This window comes from Protopterus annectens, chromosome 10.part0 (genome assembly GCF_019279795.1).
Source record: "Protopterus annectens isolate FY-2018-M chromosome 10.part0, PAN1.0, whole genome shotgun sequence".
Taxonomy (NCBI): Eukaryota; Metazoa; Chordata; order Ceratodontiformes; family Protopteridae; genus Protopterus; species Protopterus annectens.
Window position 1 is genome coordinate 1,615,612,899 of NC_056744.1, and position 18,023 is coordinate 1,615,630,921.

The 18,023-nt window shown below is 37.2% G+C and overlaps 1 protein-coding gene across 3 annotated transcripts in view; it reads right to left on the reverse strand.

Moving 5' to 3' along the window:
* LOC122813794 (CD276 antigen-like) overlaps positions 1-18,023 on the reverse strand; it is a 361,991-nt gene that overhangs the window by 335,671 nt on the left and 8,297 nt on the right. For 2 of the 3 annotated variants that reach the window (XM_044086300.1, XM_044086301.1), the window contains exons 2-3: positions 16,494-16,581; positions 9,905-9,962 (exon numbers count right to left, since the gene is read on the reverse strand). In XM_044086300.1, the coding sequence (XP_043942235.1) occupies positions 9,905-9,962; positions 16,494-16,544 (109 nt within the window). In that variant the 5' untranslated portion in view covers positions 16,545-16,581. The remainder of the gene's footprint in view (positions 1-9,904; positions 9,963-16,493; positions 16,582-18,023) is intronic. The other variant, XM_044086302.1, reaches the window with a different exon arrangement.

Consider the following 18,023-nt stretch of genomic DNA (forward strand, 5'->3'; position numbering starts at 1 on the left):
TAAAATTGCTTTTTCTTTCTAGGAACTACAGAAATTTGACCAGCAGGAGTGGGATAAATATCCATGTTGTGACTGAAGAAGATGCTTTGGATATGGTAAGAAATATTACAACAAGCTGGTTGGAAGCTAAGTTTACAAATAGTTTGCAGAAACAGCACACATACACATGCATACAGAGCCTCCAAAACACTGTAATGTATAACAGCACATTAAATTCCTGTCAGAAATCCCTTCAAAGTAAATTCAGAATGGCAAAATGAATGACAGGGAAGTTGTCAAGGCATGAACAAAGGATCATAGGAAATTACTATGCTAATGGCCCTAGGGCCCTTGCAAGCCTAGCCAAGTTCTACCTTAATTTCCACAATCAGCACCTACTACCCCTGTTCAGGAGGGACACATGTGGAACCCCCAGGGTAAGGTGCAATAGTTGTGATGGACTGGTCTATGTATTTAGCTGAAGCCAAGAAACACCCAATTGCCATTTTTATTCCAAAATGTTGACTGATCCCACCCACAAATTTAAAGCTGATATAGATAAATTTATTTTATTAGCTGAAGAGGAGGGTATTATTACCACAGATGTGACCTATCATTTAACTGCTTTGGATTCTTTACCATAACATCTATACCTCTTGCCTAAAATACATAAAAATTGTAATTACCCTCCAGGTACCCCTGTATTCTGTCTCCTATAAGCGTTTGAGGGGGATCTATGCCTGACATACAGGGCATTGTCAGACCTCACTCTGACAGACCTCTTGCATATCCACAAAACAAACAGCACCAGAATTACCTGTTCTAAAGACTTAAACCTTGCCTGTGATATAAATAGGACCTGCTGGAGAGACAGGTATGTATCCCAGAGATTACCCCATCTCTGGAACAGGCTCCCCATCCATGTGAAGCAGAGTTCCTCTCTAACCCAATTCAAGTGCAACCTAGACAGTTGGATGGGGAACAGGAAATTCATCCCTGGTTTGGCACCTATGCCTAGAATGGAAACAGGCAACCTGTAAATGGTTCATCATCCTGGCCCTGTTTCACCTCCCAAGCCCCTGCTTACACTTATCAAGGGTATCAGAAGTTGTCACAGATTTGGGATGTATGGTTAGGCTTAAAAAGGCCCTTGTGGTCATTAGCCTAGTAAACACCTATGAACCATTGTTTCAGGGAATGGATCTTTAACAGAACCATTGTCAGTTTATCTCACCAAATATCTTAAGCCATTATTGCAGGGGGTTAGATCCAGGATTCAGGATAATACTGAGTTTTTGAATATCACTGGAGATGTACAATTAGAATCTGGTTGGTCTATGTGCACTTTGGATGTGACAGCTCTATATAGTAATGTACCACATTGGGCCGGCCTGATGGCAATTGATTATTGGCTCCACTGTATTCCATTACATAGTCCTGGGTTTAATACCTTCCTGTTATGTTTAACAGAACATGTGGTTAATACATTTTTTTTTTATGGTGAGTGTTATTTACAACAATCTTTTTCCCCTATTTATGCTGACCTTTTCATGGGTTACCTTGAGTAACATATTATATATGACATTAGTCATAATTTGTTTCTAAATGAGATAGATATATGGCAAAGGTACTTAGATGATTGTTGGATGGTATGGAGGTCATATTTGAACTATTTAAATGAATTTGTTCACTATTTGAATGAGAATAAGTGGGGCTTTCAATTTACGTTCAAACATGATATTAATCGGATTTTGTTCTTGGATACTGATATTACTAGAAGAGCTGATGCAACTTTTGATATCGATGTTTGTCGTAAATACCACCAATTTAACAATATGTTACATGCCTTCAGTTGTCATCCTAAACATATTATACATAATATTCCTAAGTCACAATTGTTACGCATTTGGAGGATTTATTAATCTGATCATGTTTTTGAACAGCAGAGAGACATGGTTACCAGATTTTGTCTTCGGGGTTACAATAGGAATCAAATAACCCAAATAAGTAATTCTGTACAAAATCAAGACTGGTCTCAGTTATTAAAATATCAAAACAAGGAATCTAGGGGTGATAGTGTTATTAGGTTGACTACTAGTTATGGTCGTAACACTTCTTGTTTGTGGATTTGATACAGATACATTGGAATATTTTGCAGTCAGATGACAAACTGTGTAATATATTGACATCTAGATGTCTTTTTTTCAATTAGAAGTGACGAAACATTGGATGGTCTATTTAACCACAACAAGAAGAAATCTAGTTATACCACCCCACATCAAGTTATGATTGGTGGGGGTATTTTGATGGGTTGCATTCCATGTGGTCACTGTTCACTGTGCAAATGAGTTTTGAAGAGCAGGCAGTTTACAAGTGTCAATACTTCTAAAGTTTATATTAATGTATTTGACAACTGTAGTATGGATTGGATTATATATTTAGTTACATGTACTTGTTCCGCTTTTTATGCCTGACAAACTTCACGTTCAGAATATGTATTACGGAACATCTGAGTGACATTATTTTATTTTATTTAACATTTGTTTACCAATCAGTAAAAACAAAATGAAAACTCCAGCAAAGCTAGAACTTCCACTGAGTGACCTCCCAAACCTCTTGTATCAGAGGCACATGGGATATATGCAAATGATCCTTATGAACATCAGGTGTTTCAGCTAATTGACGAATCTGAATGCCCACGACTTGTTTCGTCATTTTAATGGACAATTTCAGGCTTATCTTTAAAGAATATTGATACAACACCTCCTTTAGTTTTCACTCCTTCGGTTTGTGGTCTGAACACAAGCACTACATTAACTGCAGTCTTCCCAGCCAAAGTAAAACACTTTTCCACATAAAACTTTTACTTCAAAAAATAAATACATACATGTTTACATAAGCAGTGCATTTCATCACTAATAAACCCCCAAATTAGACAAAGCTAAAGATAGTTGCTCCTAAAGGAAACTTCTGATATTAGAAAAAATAATGGATTTCTTAAAGGGAAAGGACCACTGAAATACAATAAAAGTAAAAAACACTTTAGACCATTTAAAAAAAAATATATATATAAACAAATATACATATATACTATATGTCTATATATTAAACTTTGTATACAGAAGGGTTCGTCAAAGGGGACATCAGTCAGAAAGAACTGAAGGCAGGATGCTATTCTTATGAAGTCTCTAAAATGGTTCTTCACAAAGCATCAAGAAAGTGCTGAAGATTTTCCACTCTGACTGCTGATTTGTTCTCCTCAGGGCCAACTAATTAGCAGTCAGCATGGAAATGTGAGGCAGACAAAGATTTTGGAAGCTGGCCAGTTGTGCCTTGGAAAGACACAACCCATATGGCCTAAAGTGCACTGCAGCAGTGGGAATGATAACCATATACCTCATTACTGTAGACTATTACTCTTGTGACATACAAATAATCAGTGTACCAACCATGACCTGCCAAAAAAGCATAGTCAGATTAAAAGACAACATTCTTAATGTATGGTCTACCTAATAACCTAATTATAGACAATGCTACAAATTTTGTATCCAGTGATTTCCAACGGTTTGTTATTAACTAAGATTTTACCCATAACATGTAAAGTCCTTATTATCTTTTCTCAAATGGTAAAACGGAGAGCAATACAAATGGTCAAAAAGATACAAATTTGATCACATTCTCATGGAACTATTAAGGTATATAGAGCTATTCCAGCCAGTGCCCCTAGAGTCATCCCTTCACAGCTAATGTTTGTAAGCAAATACAAACTGATATGTCAATGTTAGGGTCAAAAATTAACCTTAAAAATCATTCCATAAAATGCAGTTAAATGAAATGAACAAAACTTCAAAGCTTTGACTGGCCCTGTAGCCCTGGGTGATAAAGCTCTTACTGTGCCCCAGACGACCTGTGTTCAGTTAGTGGCACTTGTGCAGGAGGAGCTGCAGGGGGAGGATGGTGAGTGAGCAGCTGCCTTCAGCTTGCTCATCCTGGAAGGGGGGGGGGGGCAATCCAGGCTTGTTGCAATTAAAGAGATTTATGATCCTGGGGTGCTCCATGCTGCAAAATTAGTGTGCCTCTTAGTCAAGAGGTTGTGCATGTGGAAGCACGAATGCAACTCATGAAGGCAATGAATGCAGAACTCATGAGGGTGACACTGGGTGGTAGGAGTTATAGCACAATTTCTGTCAGCAGTATGACACTGTACCAGTGCCTTGATCTCCTCCCTAGCCCTAGACATGGTTAGGTTAAACCTGGGTGAAGCTAAGATGGGTCTGGTAAACCAGTGAATAAGAAGAGGAGCTCCCTGCAACTAATGGGTCTCGCTAAAGCCAAAGTTTTGCACAGTTTTACAACCACTGTCATTCTGCACACCCAGTAGTTGCCCTTTAACCATGCCAAGCTGTCTGCTCAAAATCAGAGAAGGAGAAAAGGTGGGATACAACAGGAGCTGCAGTGCAGAAAAACACTAAACCTTGGTCTTACATGAGGCAAGCAAGAGATGGTACAATGTTTAGATGAAACAGACATAGCAAAATGGTTACTGATGCATGTAAACCTGAACCAGTCAAACCAATCTGAGAAGAGAGCTACTGATGTCTAATAAAGTTTTACCTGTACTGATAAAAGATCAACCTCAACAGAACACTTCAGACCAGGGTGCACGTTTTTAGTTTGACTACTTGCAATGGCAGCCCATTTGGTGTCCAACCAATACAATCAGGTGTGACTGTTCCTGTTCCTCTCAACACTGTTTTGTCTAATGCTTGTCATAATAGCCTGCCACAGGTTCTCATTCCATTACGCATTTAACTAATACTAACACGATAAAGAGTGCCTGTGAGATTCATATCCCAAAGGACTTCCAGACTTGTGACAGCGTCATTGGGACATTTAAGGAATTGATATAAATGTTTTCGCAAATGCCTCCTAAATATTTGTATTGTTCATATGTAACAATTATTTGCTTTTGCAGGATCAGGAAACAGTGTTAAATGTGAGGTGTATCTTAATTGAGTCTAGATCAGAAGCTGTTGCTACAAAGGGGATAATTAGTAGGGCATATAAAATACTATATGATAAATATAAGAATCAATCAGAGGAGGTTTGAAAACATTAGGAAAACAGACTGGAAAGGCAATTTACAAAGGAACAATGGAAGGACATCTATACAGCTCTCAGATATACAACAAAGTCCAGAAGGATTTTTGCCTGGTAATGTTTGCATCTGTATTTTTATACCCCAAGCAAATTGCAGATAATTTTTCCTCAGGTAGACAGCAAATGCTGGAAGTGTAAAGGGAAAATAGTGGTAAATGGAAAATGTTTTTGGAAGTGTAAAAAGTTGGCAGATTTAAAAAAATCACTACAGAGTACTTTGTCAGAAATGTTGGGGGAGCAAATGGCTATAACGAACAAATGTATTCCTTTGAGTTGGAAAACAGGATCTGAATTACCAAAACATGGTAAGATCTTACTAAATATTATGCTATAGGCTGCAAAAAATAATAATAATCACCACTAGAAAATGGATATCAAAATCATAGCCAACTGTAGAACTAAATATTGTGACAGACAGAAGGTAACTACAGGTGGATCTTTGGAAAAGGAAGGAGCAAATTGCATAGAGATAAATGGAATTTGTGGGAACAATGTATGCATAATAACATTCAACATGGGGAGCGAGGTTTAAGGTATGGCAGAAATTGGACAATTTATGTAATGCTTGAGCAGATGATAACTGAAAAAATATATATATATATACTGTATACACATATATATATATATATATATATATATATATATATATATATATATATATATATATATATATATATATATATATATATATATATATTAGTACATAAAAACAATGAGAAATTACTTTGGTTTGTTTTCTTTTCCATTGAAGTATATATGTACCTATTTAGTTTCAATTGTGATTTAATAAAATGTTAAAGAAATTAATAGATTTCCAGAAATTTCATCCCATTTCAGCTTACAAGAAACATATAAAACTGCATATTTTCCAAGAATGAAGTTTATTTTCCAAGAATGAAGTTTACCCCCCAGAGAGCAGTAGCTGCCTCAGACTGGAAGATGTACTCACAGACATTGCCTAGCCCAGGGGTTTGCAACCTGTGGCACGTGGCTCTTCCACCTCCCTGCATTGGCTCCCTATAGCATTGAAAAATAATGGCCACCCTACCACACACACACACACACACACACACACACACACACACACACACACACACACACACCTCAGCTGTGCAGATTTTCCCAGAATGACCTGACTTTTGCCTCATATTTTTGGTCTGCTTCTCGTAAAATTGTGGTTGTTTTCTGGCAAATCACTGAGGGCTGAAGTCAGAAAATAGACATTTGAGTTTCAGACTTCATACCCTTCAGAAAATCTGCTATTCTATCAACTTTCTAAGTTTGTAAGAGCAGTATTTAAAAAGTGTCCCTATTTTTTGGCCTTTGTGTTCCATTATTTATGGCTTTGTCCAGATTTCGTGTTTTAAGAGGTCGAGAGATACAGATACACACACACACACTGAGAGCGATCAAGCAATCCCAACAAAGGAACAAGAATAGGGACAGATTTTAAATATTGCTCTTATAAACTTAGTTCTTTTATATTTAGTATAATAACTATATATAAAACTGTATACTCCGTGTTATCTTCATTTTAGGTGTCTAATACGTTTTGTGGCTCCCAATGAATTTTATTTGGTGGGAGAGGAGCCAAAATGGCTGTTTTGATAGTAAAGGTTGCAGACCCCTGGCCTATCCTAAAACTAAGGATATCCATACTAAAGTGAACACAAGACCTGCGTTCCCATTTATACTAAATGCTATTTGTTCCTTTCTTATCCCTATTACCCTCCCAGATATGAAAAAATGCTTCAATACCTTTAATAAACATTACCTTTTAGCCCTATGAAAAAAAGTGCACTAGTTAACTGTAAATAAATTAATAAACAAACTAAATTTTGCACTATTATATTAAATGCATTAAGACATGAAGGCTGGTGGAAATGAAACTACTTGTATAACTTGCTTACTTACATTTTCAAACTTAACTGCTTAACTTTAAATGTGAGATATAATTTATCTGGTACATTTCACTATGACACCAGTATTCAGACCTCTCATAATTAACTGCTTGTACCTGAAGTCTACTTAACTCCAAGTAAAAGTAGTTACCAATGAAAAACAGGTAGTAAACTTGCACATGTATGAAAGAATCTTTGCAATTTTCACTCAGTATATACTGTCCAGACATCTTATGATTAACTGCTTGCACCTGTAAGATTTCTCATAACGTAAGCCATTATTAATGGGAAGAAGTAGCTAATGACTTTGCAAATGCAAGAAAACACTTCCATGCCCAATGATTTTCATAATTTGTTTCCTTATTTTTCAAGCATATTTACTTAAAACAAAATGATCTATGACTTAACCCAAGGTCACTAATCATCTCTGTAAAAGCAAGGGGCATTATTATCTTAATTCTACATACAGTGTGAATGATGCACTTTTACATCTCCCACACCAACCAGCCCAATATCACAATATTTATTGTTTCTTTCCAGCGTTTCTTACATCATGACAGTATAAACCCTGGAATCATTGCAGCTATGGAAAATTACTCTCTTGCTTTAATATACTTAACATATAGAGCAGTCATTGATAAGATCCCCCACCTCACCTTTAAAATACCCCTGACTGCAAGCTATACAAAACTGCTTTACAATGTAACATGATATTTGCATGATGAATTTTGATATTAATAAGAACAAAATCTGTTTTACTTACTGTTACTGTTTCAGTCCCTTCAGTGTTCTTGTATACTTTAATGGCAAAGTGGGATATATGCTTTTCAGTTCAATCACCAGTTTAACACAGTCAGCAAAATTCCATTCTTTCACAGACACTTCATACAAAGCCATATTTTATATCTTTCTCTACATCTAACTGTGTTGATGCTTCACAGTCTCTGATTTATTCACTAATTTCACAATGTTGCTGAGTTTCTTCCTGATCATCTCCATCTCCCAACACCAGTCTCTGGATCCAATGCAATGTACTCCTAATTCTTCCAGTCAGCACCTATGCTTTTTTCTATTACTTAAGCAACTTCCTTTGGAACTGTGGTAAAGGCTTTACTGGCAAAGTCTTTGTATGGGCTTTATTATTCCTAGAAGAATGAGAAGGAGAGTTCCATTCTGCTGGCTGTCACCATCTTTGTTTGCTAAATGTTATTTCCTCCTTAGCCTGTTCTGCATCTAAAAACAACTTTTTCAGATCTCCCCAAACATATTCTGAAAACAGATGGATAAAGCATCTTAAATTTCACACCAGCCTCTTAACAGTCCCAGATTGTTGGAATAAACTTGCTTCTCTTTTGCGTGGTGTGTAATGAAAAACTGTGCTCCACATGCACCCTGCCTTCCCCAATTTTTAATACTATTCCATCCTGCCACAGTTTTGTCAGTTGCAACTCTTTCTGCTAGTATGATTGCATCCTTACTTATACAGTTCTTGGCTGTTTTCTCATAGCCTTTTCAATTAGTTCCTGCTATGGAGCACCAGTTCAGTTGTTTTCATGTACCTTCATAACATTTATGCTGTCTGCTCCTTCCTGGTACAGAAGAAAATTTCAGGTCTCATGTTTTCTCTCAGTGATTTGTCATCTAACTCTACTAGTTTTGAAACAGTCCTTCTTGAAAAGCCTCAGGCTCAGATAGCCATTTCTTTATTTCAAACTGATTTTTGCAGATTTATCAGTTTAGCTAAATAACTAGTTAAGGCTTCTATTTACTCAGCTTTATATATCTTGTCAGTGTTTCACTTATTTTCAATAATGGAGTGTATTTGATTTATTTTTCCTCTAAATTACTGAAATACATCTCTACCACAACTGAAACTATGAAGTGCTTTTTGCTGAAATGAAAGATTCTTTTCGACCAGGGTTTTGTTTTCCTTCTTTTCTGGTTTATTTTCTCTTACTCTCTCTAAATTTCTTCTTTGTAGGCATCCAGGCAATGTAATTAGCAGCCAGTAACTCAATCTTACTCAGATCGATAGGTTTTCATATTATCAGGCTTCACTGTGGCAGAACTCTAAGCGTTTTATCAGTATGTAACCATCCTGTACATCCCCACAGGATCTGGTGGCTTTTGACTAATTATATATCAGTAAGGTAAACAGCTCAGCTGACACTACAGCCAGAGACGTGTACCTGAATCAGCAGATAAACAGAATATAATGGATAAGCATGGAAAACCACACAAGAACAAAAACCAAAAGGTAAAATGGCTATACCACGAAAGAATAACTCCACAGCAAACCAGGAAGGTTTTATTCCACTTCGAAATCAATGTATTCAAATATACAGAAAAATACACAAAATATTTCTCTCTAGCGCCTCGGCAAACTCGCCTTTACAGAGGCTAAGCAGACTCATCATCCAGCATCTCTGTTTTCTGGAATAAATTTCATCTCCAGGTTAAGCAATGTGATTCAGCATCTTTCTTCATACTAATCCTGGACACCTGGATGGGGGCCTGTTAAATTTACCATGGGACTAACTATCCTCTGCCTTCTTGAAAAAAGAGGGTAAAGCCTAAGGGTGGGTATTGGCAAGATATATGTGGTCTTCATACTAAAACGAACATTGAAACTGCAGTAACTACTATGAAAATATTTTAAAATACTTTATTATGACCAATACACTGACTATGCAATTTCCTCATTATACATGTATAAACTTTCTTACTGCAAGATCAGAATCCAGAAAGGAAAATTTTGGTATTTTTCAATGTGTGTATGTGAAAAGGGAAAGAACAATCTATCAGAACAGGTTTAACAGATAAAAAACAGTTACACTGAAGCTTCATAGATAAACATTTCTTACCATAATTCACTGAGAGTAAGAAGTACCAACTCAAAAAGCAGCAGTACAGAACATACATCTGTAAAACAAAAACATAGTGATATGTAATTATACACACTGATGAAAAAAATGAAATCATATGCTTCATTTATGTCATTATGAAACCACCCATGCTATACATGCATCTAAACATTAGTACAGACTGTATTCTCAAAGTTTAACAAAAGAGCTACTAAAATCCTAGGGCTATATGTGAAAACTAACATGTCTGCCCACACTGACTGACTTCCACATCAGATACATCTGGATGATACAGAACTGTGTTTTAAAGAACCTCTCCATTCTTCACCACATTAACTAACTTGCATAGGAAGTGTATTTGTCTAATGCTGGAAAATGGAAAGGCAGGCTATTCGGTCAACATTTTAAAGGAAAACACTGACAAAGTAGTGCAAGATGTGAGTTGCTCTCCTAAGGTGATTTCCTTCTGATGTTAAACTGATGTCATTCTGGTAGGTATTAAGGTCCAGTCTCATTCAGTGGCACAGCACAGCCCCCCCCCCCCGCAGCCATTCTATTTATTTATTTTATTTTATTTTACATTTGTTGGCTGGGCTAGTCTAGCTGGATACATGTCCATTTTCAGTAGAGGCCCAGGGAGATAAGCTCCAAGCATTAGTAAATTACTAAAAATTACAATAATTAAAAAAATGACTAATTTCAAATACTAAGAGATTAAAAATGTTTGGGGAAAATAAAAATTGTTTCTATGAATAATAGCTCGCAGTCTATACAAAGGTTAAAAATACAATATAAAAGTACAAATTGTGTCTATGAATAATATCTCATAGTCTATGCAAAGGTAGAAATACAAACAAGTACAAGAACACTCAGAATTCTAAAGTAATGATTTAATGAATCCATTTATTGTTCCATTATTTGGCTATTTCTCCCCATTTACCACAAACACTGTAATGTGCACACTGTTTTATGTTTTACTTCTACAATGATTATTTCAATTTAATTTAAAACTTTTATTTTAAATTTTATTGCATAAACACTGATACGACTTGGCATTAAAACTTCTCTGCCCTTGAAATTCACATTAATTGAAACAGCACTGAAACCCACATTCAAAGAAAATGCATCTGGCCAGTGGCAGATAAAGATTACCTTTGGGCTGTTTTCAAATCATAGGCCGCTTGCATATGAATCATACATGTGTTCTTTGATGCACCTTCCTGATTATATTAAATTATATTCCTTGTATAATACAGCACACTTGTCAGTGTGTGTTTTAAATTTATTGTTTTGAACATTTTTCCAGTAAGCAATATAACAAAATGTAAGAACCAATAATGACAAAACTGCTCAATTCAGAACATTTCCATCATAAAAGTCTACTCAAATTTATGTCATTACAATCTGCTAATATCAGTAAATATGCACAATCTCTGCAAAAATAAAAGTCCTCTAAATAATTCTACATTAAAGAGCTCTGAAACTAATGAAGAGGTTGCTGCTAGCAAACATTATATTTCATTGTTTCATCTACAAATAAAGTGCCTGTTGCCCTTGAAGAAAAAAAATGCTTGGTTTACATTAAAAATAGTAATGTAAGCTGGTAATATTGCAATAGGGAATGGATGGCAAACTGATAACAGGTTCATAGTTACTAGGTATCTCCTCCAAAGGAGGACATTCTAGAGGGCCTTTACTTATAGCAGCTGAAGTGTTAACAATCTAGCATCAATGGACTTCTAGCACTGGCCCAGATTTTTCTCATGTCTTGAAAATATTACTAAAAGAAGGCTAAACTACACATCTGAATAAACAGAATAAATCACTACCTAACTTTTCAAATTGTGCAAAAAATTATGGCCAACAAAATCAAAGGAAGTGATAATTCAGAAAAAAATAAAAACAAATGCTCACTAATAGAACAGTCTAGTTCCACCTGCTTTTATTTTGCAGTTACTTATACAGAGTAAGGTATGCTAGGATGTGCCATTATCATTTTAGTTGGACGATACACCTAATCAGATTTAAAAGAACTGGACTACATCAAAGTACAGGAAGCCCCATGGCTTACCTAATTTATGCTATAAACAAATAGATGCTGCATAGTTTAGAAACAGGCTTCTTTGCTTCTTATATGTATCCACTGCCTAGAAAGGCACTTCCTTTTTTGATGGAAGAAATTACAAAAGAGTGCAGATGTAATTCTACCATGGATTTACTGCTACAAACTTGGAGAAATATGTTTGACTCATAGCTGTTATTATCCTGGCACAGGTGAAACTCACTTTAACAGCCTTGCTAAGACACATTTTAAAGTAAACATTTGTTTATAGTGAATTTTACGGTCATAATTTGCACAGTGAGAATGAAATTAGATTAGAGGATTTATTGCTCCTGCTGCTCTACGAAAATGTGTTGCAATCCATTTGTTGGCTTACTCTTTCCATACCATCTGACAGTGCATTTTTCATTCTATAGCACTATTTCTACATAGAAATACTATCCCTTACCTGCTTTGCTGCTGTTCTCTCACAGCTGGGATTCATGTCCCTGTCTACTCTGGTCTTTTGTTACCATTCCTGCTCCCCTTACCTTCTTCTGTTTTTGTTTGAGGCTTCTAGAACTGGGTAGATAACTTCTAATGTGATCTAATAAGTATTTATAAAGACAAAAATATCAGCATGTTTGCATTTCAACTATCTTACTTGCCTCATGACTGCTGCCATGTCACTCTGGTTCATACCGCTCAACCTCTTAGTACAGAAAATCTGAAAGTAGCCTAAAATTACCGGAGAACAAAGGCCCCAAAGTAGAGACAGATTTTAAGTATTGCTCCTGCATGCATTTTCTGAAGGATATAAAGTCTGAAAATCAAATCTTTTTTTTCTTTTCTAAACTAACACAGCCCTTCCTTGTATCATCCTACATTCATAGTGCCAACATTGGATATGATAATGTCACTAGATCCACAACTACAACTGATTGCAAGGTGACTCACAATAGTAAAGTCTCACACACACACACACACACACACACACACACACACACACACACACACACACACACACACACACACACACACACCTGCTCTCTTACTGGAACAGCTATCCATCCATCCTCAACCCCTTTTTCCCCATTTTTGCATGTGGGGTCGGCCAGTTGGGGTGTCACTTCAACAGTGACAATCACCTCCAGCCAAGGTTTACACCACCGGGTGGGTAGCCTTGCAGCGGTACAAATGCTGTTTTGTAAATTCCTACATAGCTACAATTAAAAGAGGTCAGATCCCTCCCGCTATGTTACAAGTAAAAGCACGAACACTCTTCAGCACTCTGCACTGTCATGGTAACTTAAATTTTGCATGCAAGTGTGGAAGGACTTAAGTTTACATCCATGGTGGTGTGAATGCGTATGATGCACACATGATTCTCCTTAAAGGAGAAAACACCGCCACTGCAGTGTTAAGAAGTGTTTTTTAAGTAATCACTACTTTTGAAGTTTATCGCCCCTAAAAAAGTGCTGCAAAGTACAGACCGCCCCTCTCGCACCCCCCCCCCCCAGCTACGCAGCTGGTCTCATTTGTTTTGTCAGAAAAAATAACATGTGGTACCAGGTTAAAGACCACTAGCGCACTTGTAAGCTATATAATATACAAGCAAATCTGCACTAGGGAAATACATTTGTTGGATGTCTTACCAGTGACAGGAAAATTGCACGTGTATTTGTTTCTTTACGTCATGTAGAAAATAAAATAAGGAAAGGGCACAGCTGAAGCTGCATTTCTGCTGGAAAGAAAACCACAGTACTTAGACCCGGGATATGAAATGTGTTTGAGATGCATCTATCACTCTTCTTAGTTAGGAAGAACCAGACCATAAGATGCATGGAACTTGCATTTGAAGTTCAACATTTAACTTACTGCATTCCTTAATAAGGAAGACAAAAGCCATGCAAATGTAATTAAAGTGTTCTTCAAAGAGGCAGCTGGACAGAACTGGGAAAGACGTCAATAGTGTTCAAATGAGAAACTGTTCCATTGCAATGTGGGGGGGGGGGGTCTGAATATGGAAAAAATGTTTGTTTTCTAAGGGAAAAAAATTATGAGCTAAAATATACATCTGGAGTTTAAATTAGAAGACAAGCCAATCAGTCTTGCTTGGATGACAACGGTAACTGCATCTATGGAAGTTGCTGTGAAACATGAATCTGCCTAATTAATATTTTAATAGCGCATTACAGTTAGGGACAGTATTGATATAAGTTAGTCAGCTATGTTTATTCAGTTGTAAATTATACTTTTTCTTAAATGTCCTGCATTTTAAATTGATTATTGTTTTTGTGTTCTTTGTAGTTTTTTGCATCAGCACTGTTTTAACTTCCTTATTGTTTAAAACAACATTTTATTTATTCACTTCTGAGATGTTGTGGCTGGGTACATATTATTATGTTATACGAAGAGAGGGCATTATTTTGCACTGTTTATTGGCAAACTATGATATCTGGTTTCAAGGCCAGACTGCTTAAACACATCCCCAATGAGGTATTATATTATCATTTAGCTAAATAAAAAGTTGTATGGTAACCTGGTATCAGGTTTCTACCTCAAGAGCCTAGAATGGTTGGTATACTCTCTTATCAAGAAGACAGATGTGCAGGATTGGAGAATCCTACCAGCCTTTCCTGGGAAGTGTGTGTGTGTGTGTGTGTGTGTGTGTGTGTGTGTGTGTGTGTGTGTGTGTGTGTGTGTGTGTGTGTGTGTGTGAGAAAATAATTTGTCTGAAAGGCAGTTATCATGGATAAGGGACATTAGAAGCCACTAATACTCAGCTCTGTAACTGGTCAGTGTGTAGACCTAGTTTGACTGTGGGTGTTGGAAACCCATACCCAGGGCAGCAGTGCATATTTCCATTAAGCTCTGAGGGCCATGTCGCATTTGGTAAAATGCTTACTGAATCTGATATCTGTTTATTCTTCTTTACTTTAAGCTGTGGGATACCAGCAGCATGACTTAAAATGACCATCCTTCTTGTAGCCATATGAACTATTTAGGGCAGTGAAGGGAATCCAAAGATCACAGTTCCTGTCCCTTATGTCTGGTGGTACAATGGTTAGCAGTGGTGGGACTTAAACCCCATCATTGCCAGACAGACCATCACATATTGATGGCAGTGTGACATGGTTCACACCCGAGACTATGGAAATCTTACATATATATATATATATATATATATATATATACACACACATATACATATATACATATATATATATATATATATATATATATATATATATATATATATATATATATATGTATATGTATATATATACACACACACACACACACACACACACACACACACACATATATATATATATAAACAAACACAGAAATAAACACCAATTCCCTAACTGCAAAATATTTTACCTTTCATTACAGTTTCTGAACAGTACACCTACTATACCCTTTAAACTTTCAAACATTTACCCTGAGGAGTGTGTTATCCAAGAAAAAGACTTCCATTTTTTTTTAATTTCTGTACAGATTATTTTGAGCTCTGTTAGAAATATCCTAAAAATCCTTTCAACTTTTTCCCCATAGTTTTGGTGAACACTATGGAAAATACTCCTAATTTTCCACAACATGCAGATTGTAGTGGTTATTGAAATATTTTGATATCTTCTAGTACTGTTCCCAAAAAGACCAAAAATGACTAGCTCCAGTGGCACAGAGGGATACAACCCTCAATACAACCCAGGTGACTTGCCACTGATTAGTGGATCTGATGCTTGACAGAGCTGGCAGTGGTAGACAACCATGCTCATCCTGTGGTTCAGTTGGTCTGGGGTCATCCAATGCCACAGTCCTTTGGACAACAGGCTGTACTATGTTGCAAGAGGCAGACCTAGAAGCAGGCATTTAGCCACCAATCCACTTCTGTGGTAGCTCTAGTTCAGAAGTACACAGGAGAATGCAGTCACATCAGGGATGGTAACATTGCCCCACAGTGATGTGGGTTGTCTGTTCCCTAGCCCAGGGAAACAGTCAGATCAAAGTAAATATGCCCAGGATGCTGGTGACTGGACAAACTACCACTAAGGCTGCATGTACAATGGCCTCTCCTGGCCAGCTCTGACCTCACAGGGGCATTAGCCATTGTGGTGGAAAAAATGGGATATGCTGATATAGGGAGGTTTGACTGTCAGCAAGTACAGCAGTAAACTCCATATAGCAAAACACAGAAAACAAAACACCAAAATCCCAGGCTCAAATAGTTAATGGACCAATACCCCTCTGCCTACAAACACATGTATACATACACACACAGACACATACTTTCTGAATTCTTCATCTCCTCCCTCCCTGACAGTCAGTCATATTGTGTTTGTGGAAATGGCTGCTCTTCACAATAAACCACTGTGAGATCAATAAGATACTTCTCATCAAAATCTGGACAAATTTGTATCAGGAGATCTTTAGGAATACAGAAACACTAAGCTACCACCCCTTTCTCTTGTTTCAGCAGCTCCACACCCCTGGACTTTACATCTGCACCTTCCTACTCACAGTATTCATTACTACCCTTACCCTGGACAACTTTAACAAGAAATCCAAAATGACTGGGGGGGGGGCTTCCATTGCCAGTGTTGCACCGTGTAGGCATGCTCCCAGGTTGCTGCAAGAAATCAAGAAGAGCAACATTAAGTGTTTTGTCACTGTGAATAGCTAAGTAGTCATAAACAGATTGGTATCCCAACACTCAAACTGGTATCACATCTGTCAAGTGCTCTGCAATTAAATAAGAGATGTTATGGAAGAGCAGCAGAGAACAGTGAAATTAAAGCTCCTAATTTTCCATACCAAGCGCATCACAATATTTAGTGCAACATTCTGACATCTGTTAGTACTATCCACACCTGTCTTCACAAAGACCAAGAAAGTACTGTTGAGTAAGTAACCTTACCATAAAATTAGAGATATAAAAGACCACTGTTACAGTAGCCTTGGCTATATGGATTATATCCTACTAAAGGATATAGGCTCCATCCAGCTTCCAAAGCTTTCAGGGCACCTTCAGCTCAAGACGAGCTGACTAAAACTTAGGCTTAGGTACCAAGCCCTTCACAGCTTTCATGCCAACAGAGAGAAGGAAGCTAAAGCTCTGAGAGGCCAATGCTAGGAAGAGAACAATAAAAGTTCACACTCATGCATAAAAAAACATACAAAAATAAGGGGGATGGATGGAGGGAGTGGCTAGTGATCAAACAAACATGTACTGTTATAGTAAGTTAACTCACACAGCTGTACTATGTTCTTCATAAGGTCACTGCTGAAGTGATCTAAGCTGTATGAGTAAATTACCACAGGTTAGCATTAAAGGGAGAAGGAAGGCTGTGGTTGCAGGAGCCCCTGGAGAATGGTCCTAGTAAATCCTGTCCTAGGTCTGCAGAAAGAGTCTAGTTTATAGCGTTTTGTCTGAAAGTCTGCACAGGGGGCCAAGATGTGGCTTCTAGAAAGTTTACAGAAACCAACCCTTTCTAAAAAGTCACATATAAAGCCAAGTGGGATATAGCTTTTTAGCACAATCTCACTCGACAGGCATCTTACATACCATCAGAGCCATAGAACGTGGGTATAACAAAAGGAAATAGCAAAAGACAACCATTTAAAAATATTCTGTTTTGACACAGCTTGTTCTTTTTCCTTAACTTTACAAGACATGAACAACTGATCAGAAGTTCTGAAAGACTGCGTTCTGTCAAGATAGTATCCAAGCTGTCTGTGGACATCTAAGGCATGGCATATCCTTTCTCCCTCATTTCTAGGTTATGGAAAGACAGGGAAATGGATAGCTTGGCTTAAGGTAAACCTGAACAGTGCTTTAGGAACAAATGAAGGATTAGTGCTTGAGGAAGCCATGTCTTTGTGGAAAATGACAAGGCTGACCCACCATGAGGGCTTGCACATCAGATACTCTTCTTGTAGAGGTCAGAACAACTAGTAAGATGGTTTTCCATGTCAAAAACCTAAAGTCAGCCTGATGAACTGGCTCAAATGTGCACAAGTTAGCTTTTAATAATTCAAAATTAGGATTCTAAGGAGAGGCCACCTGTTTCC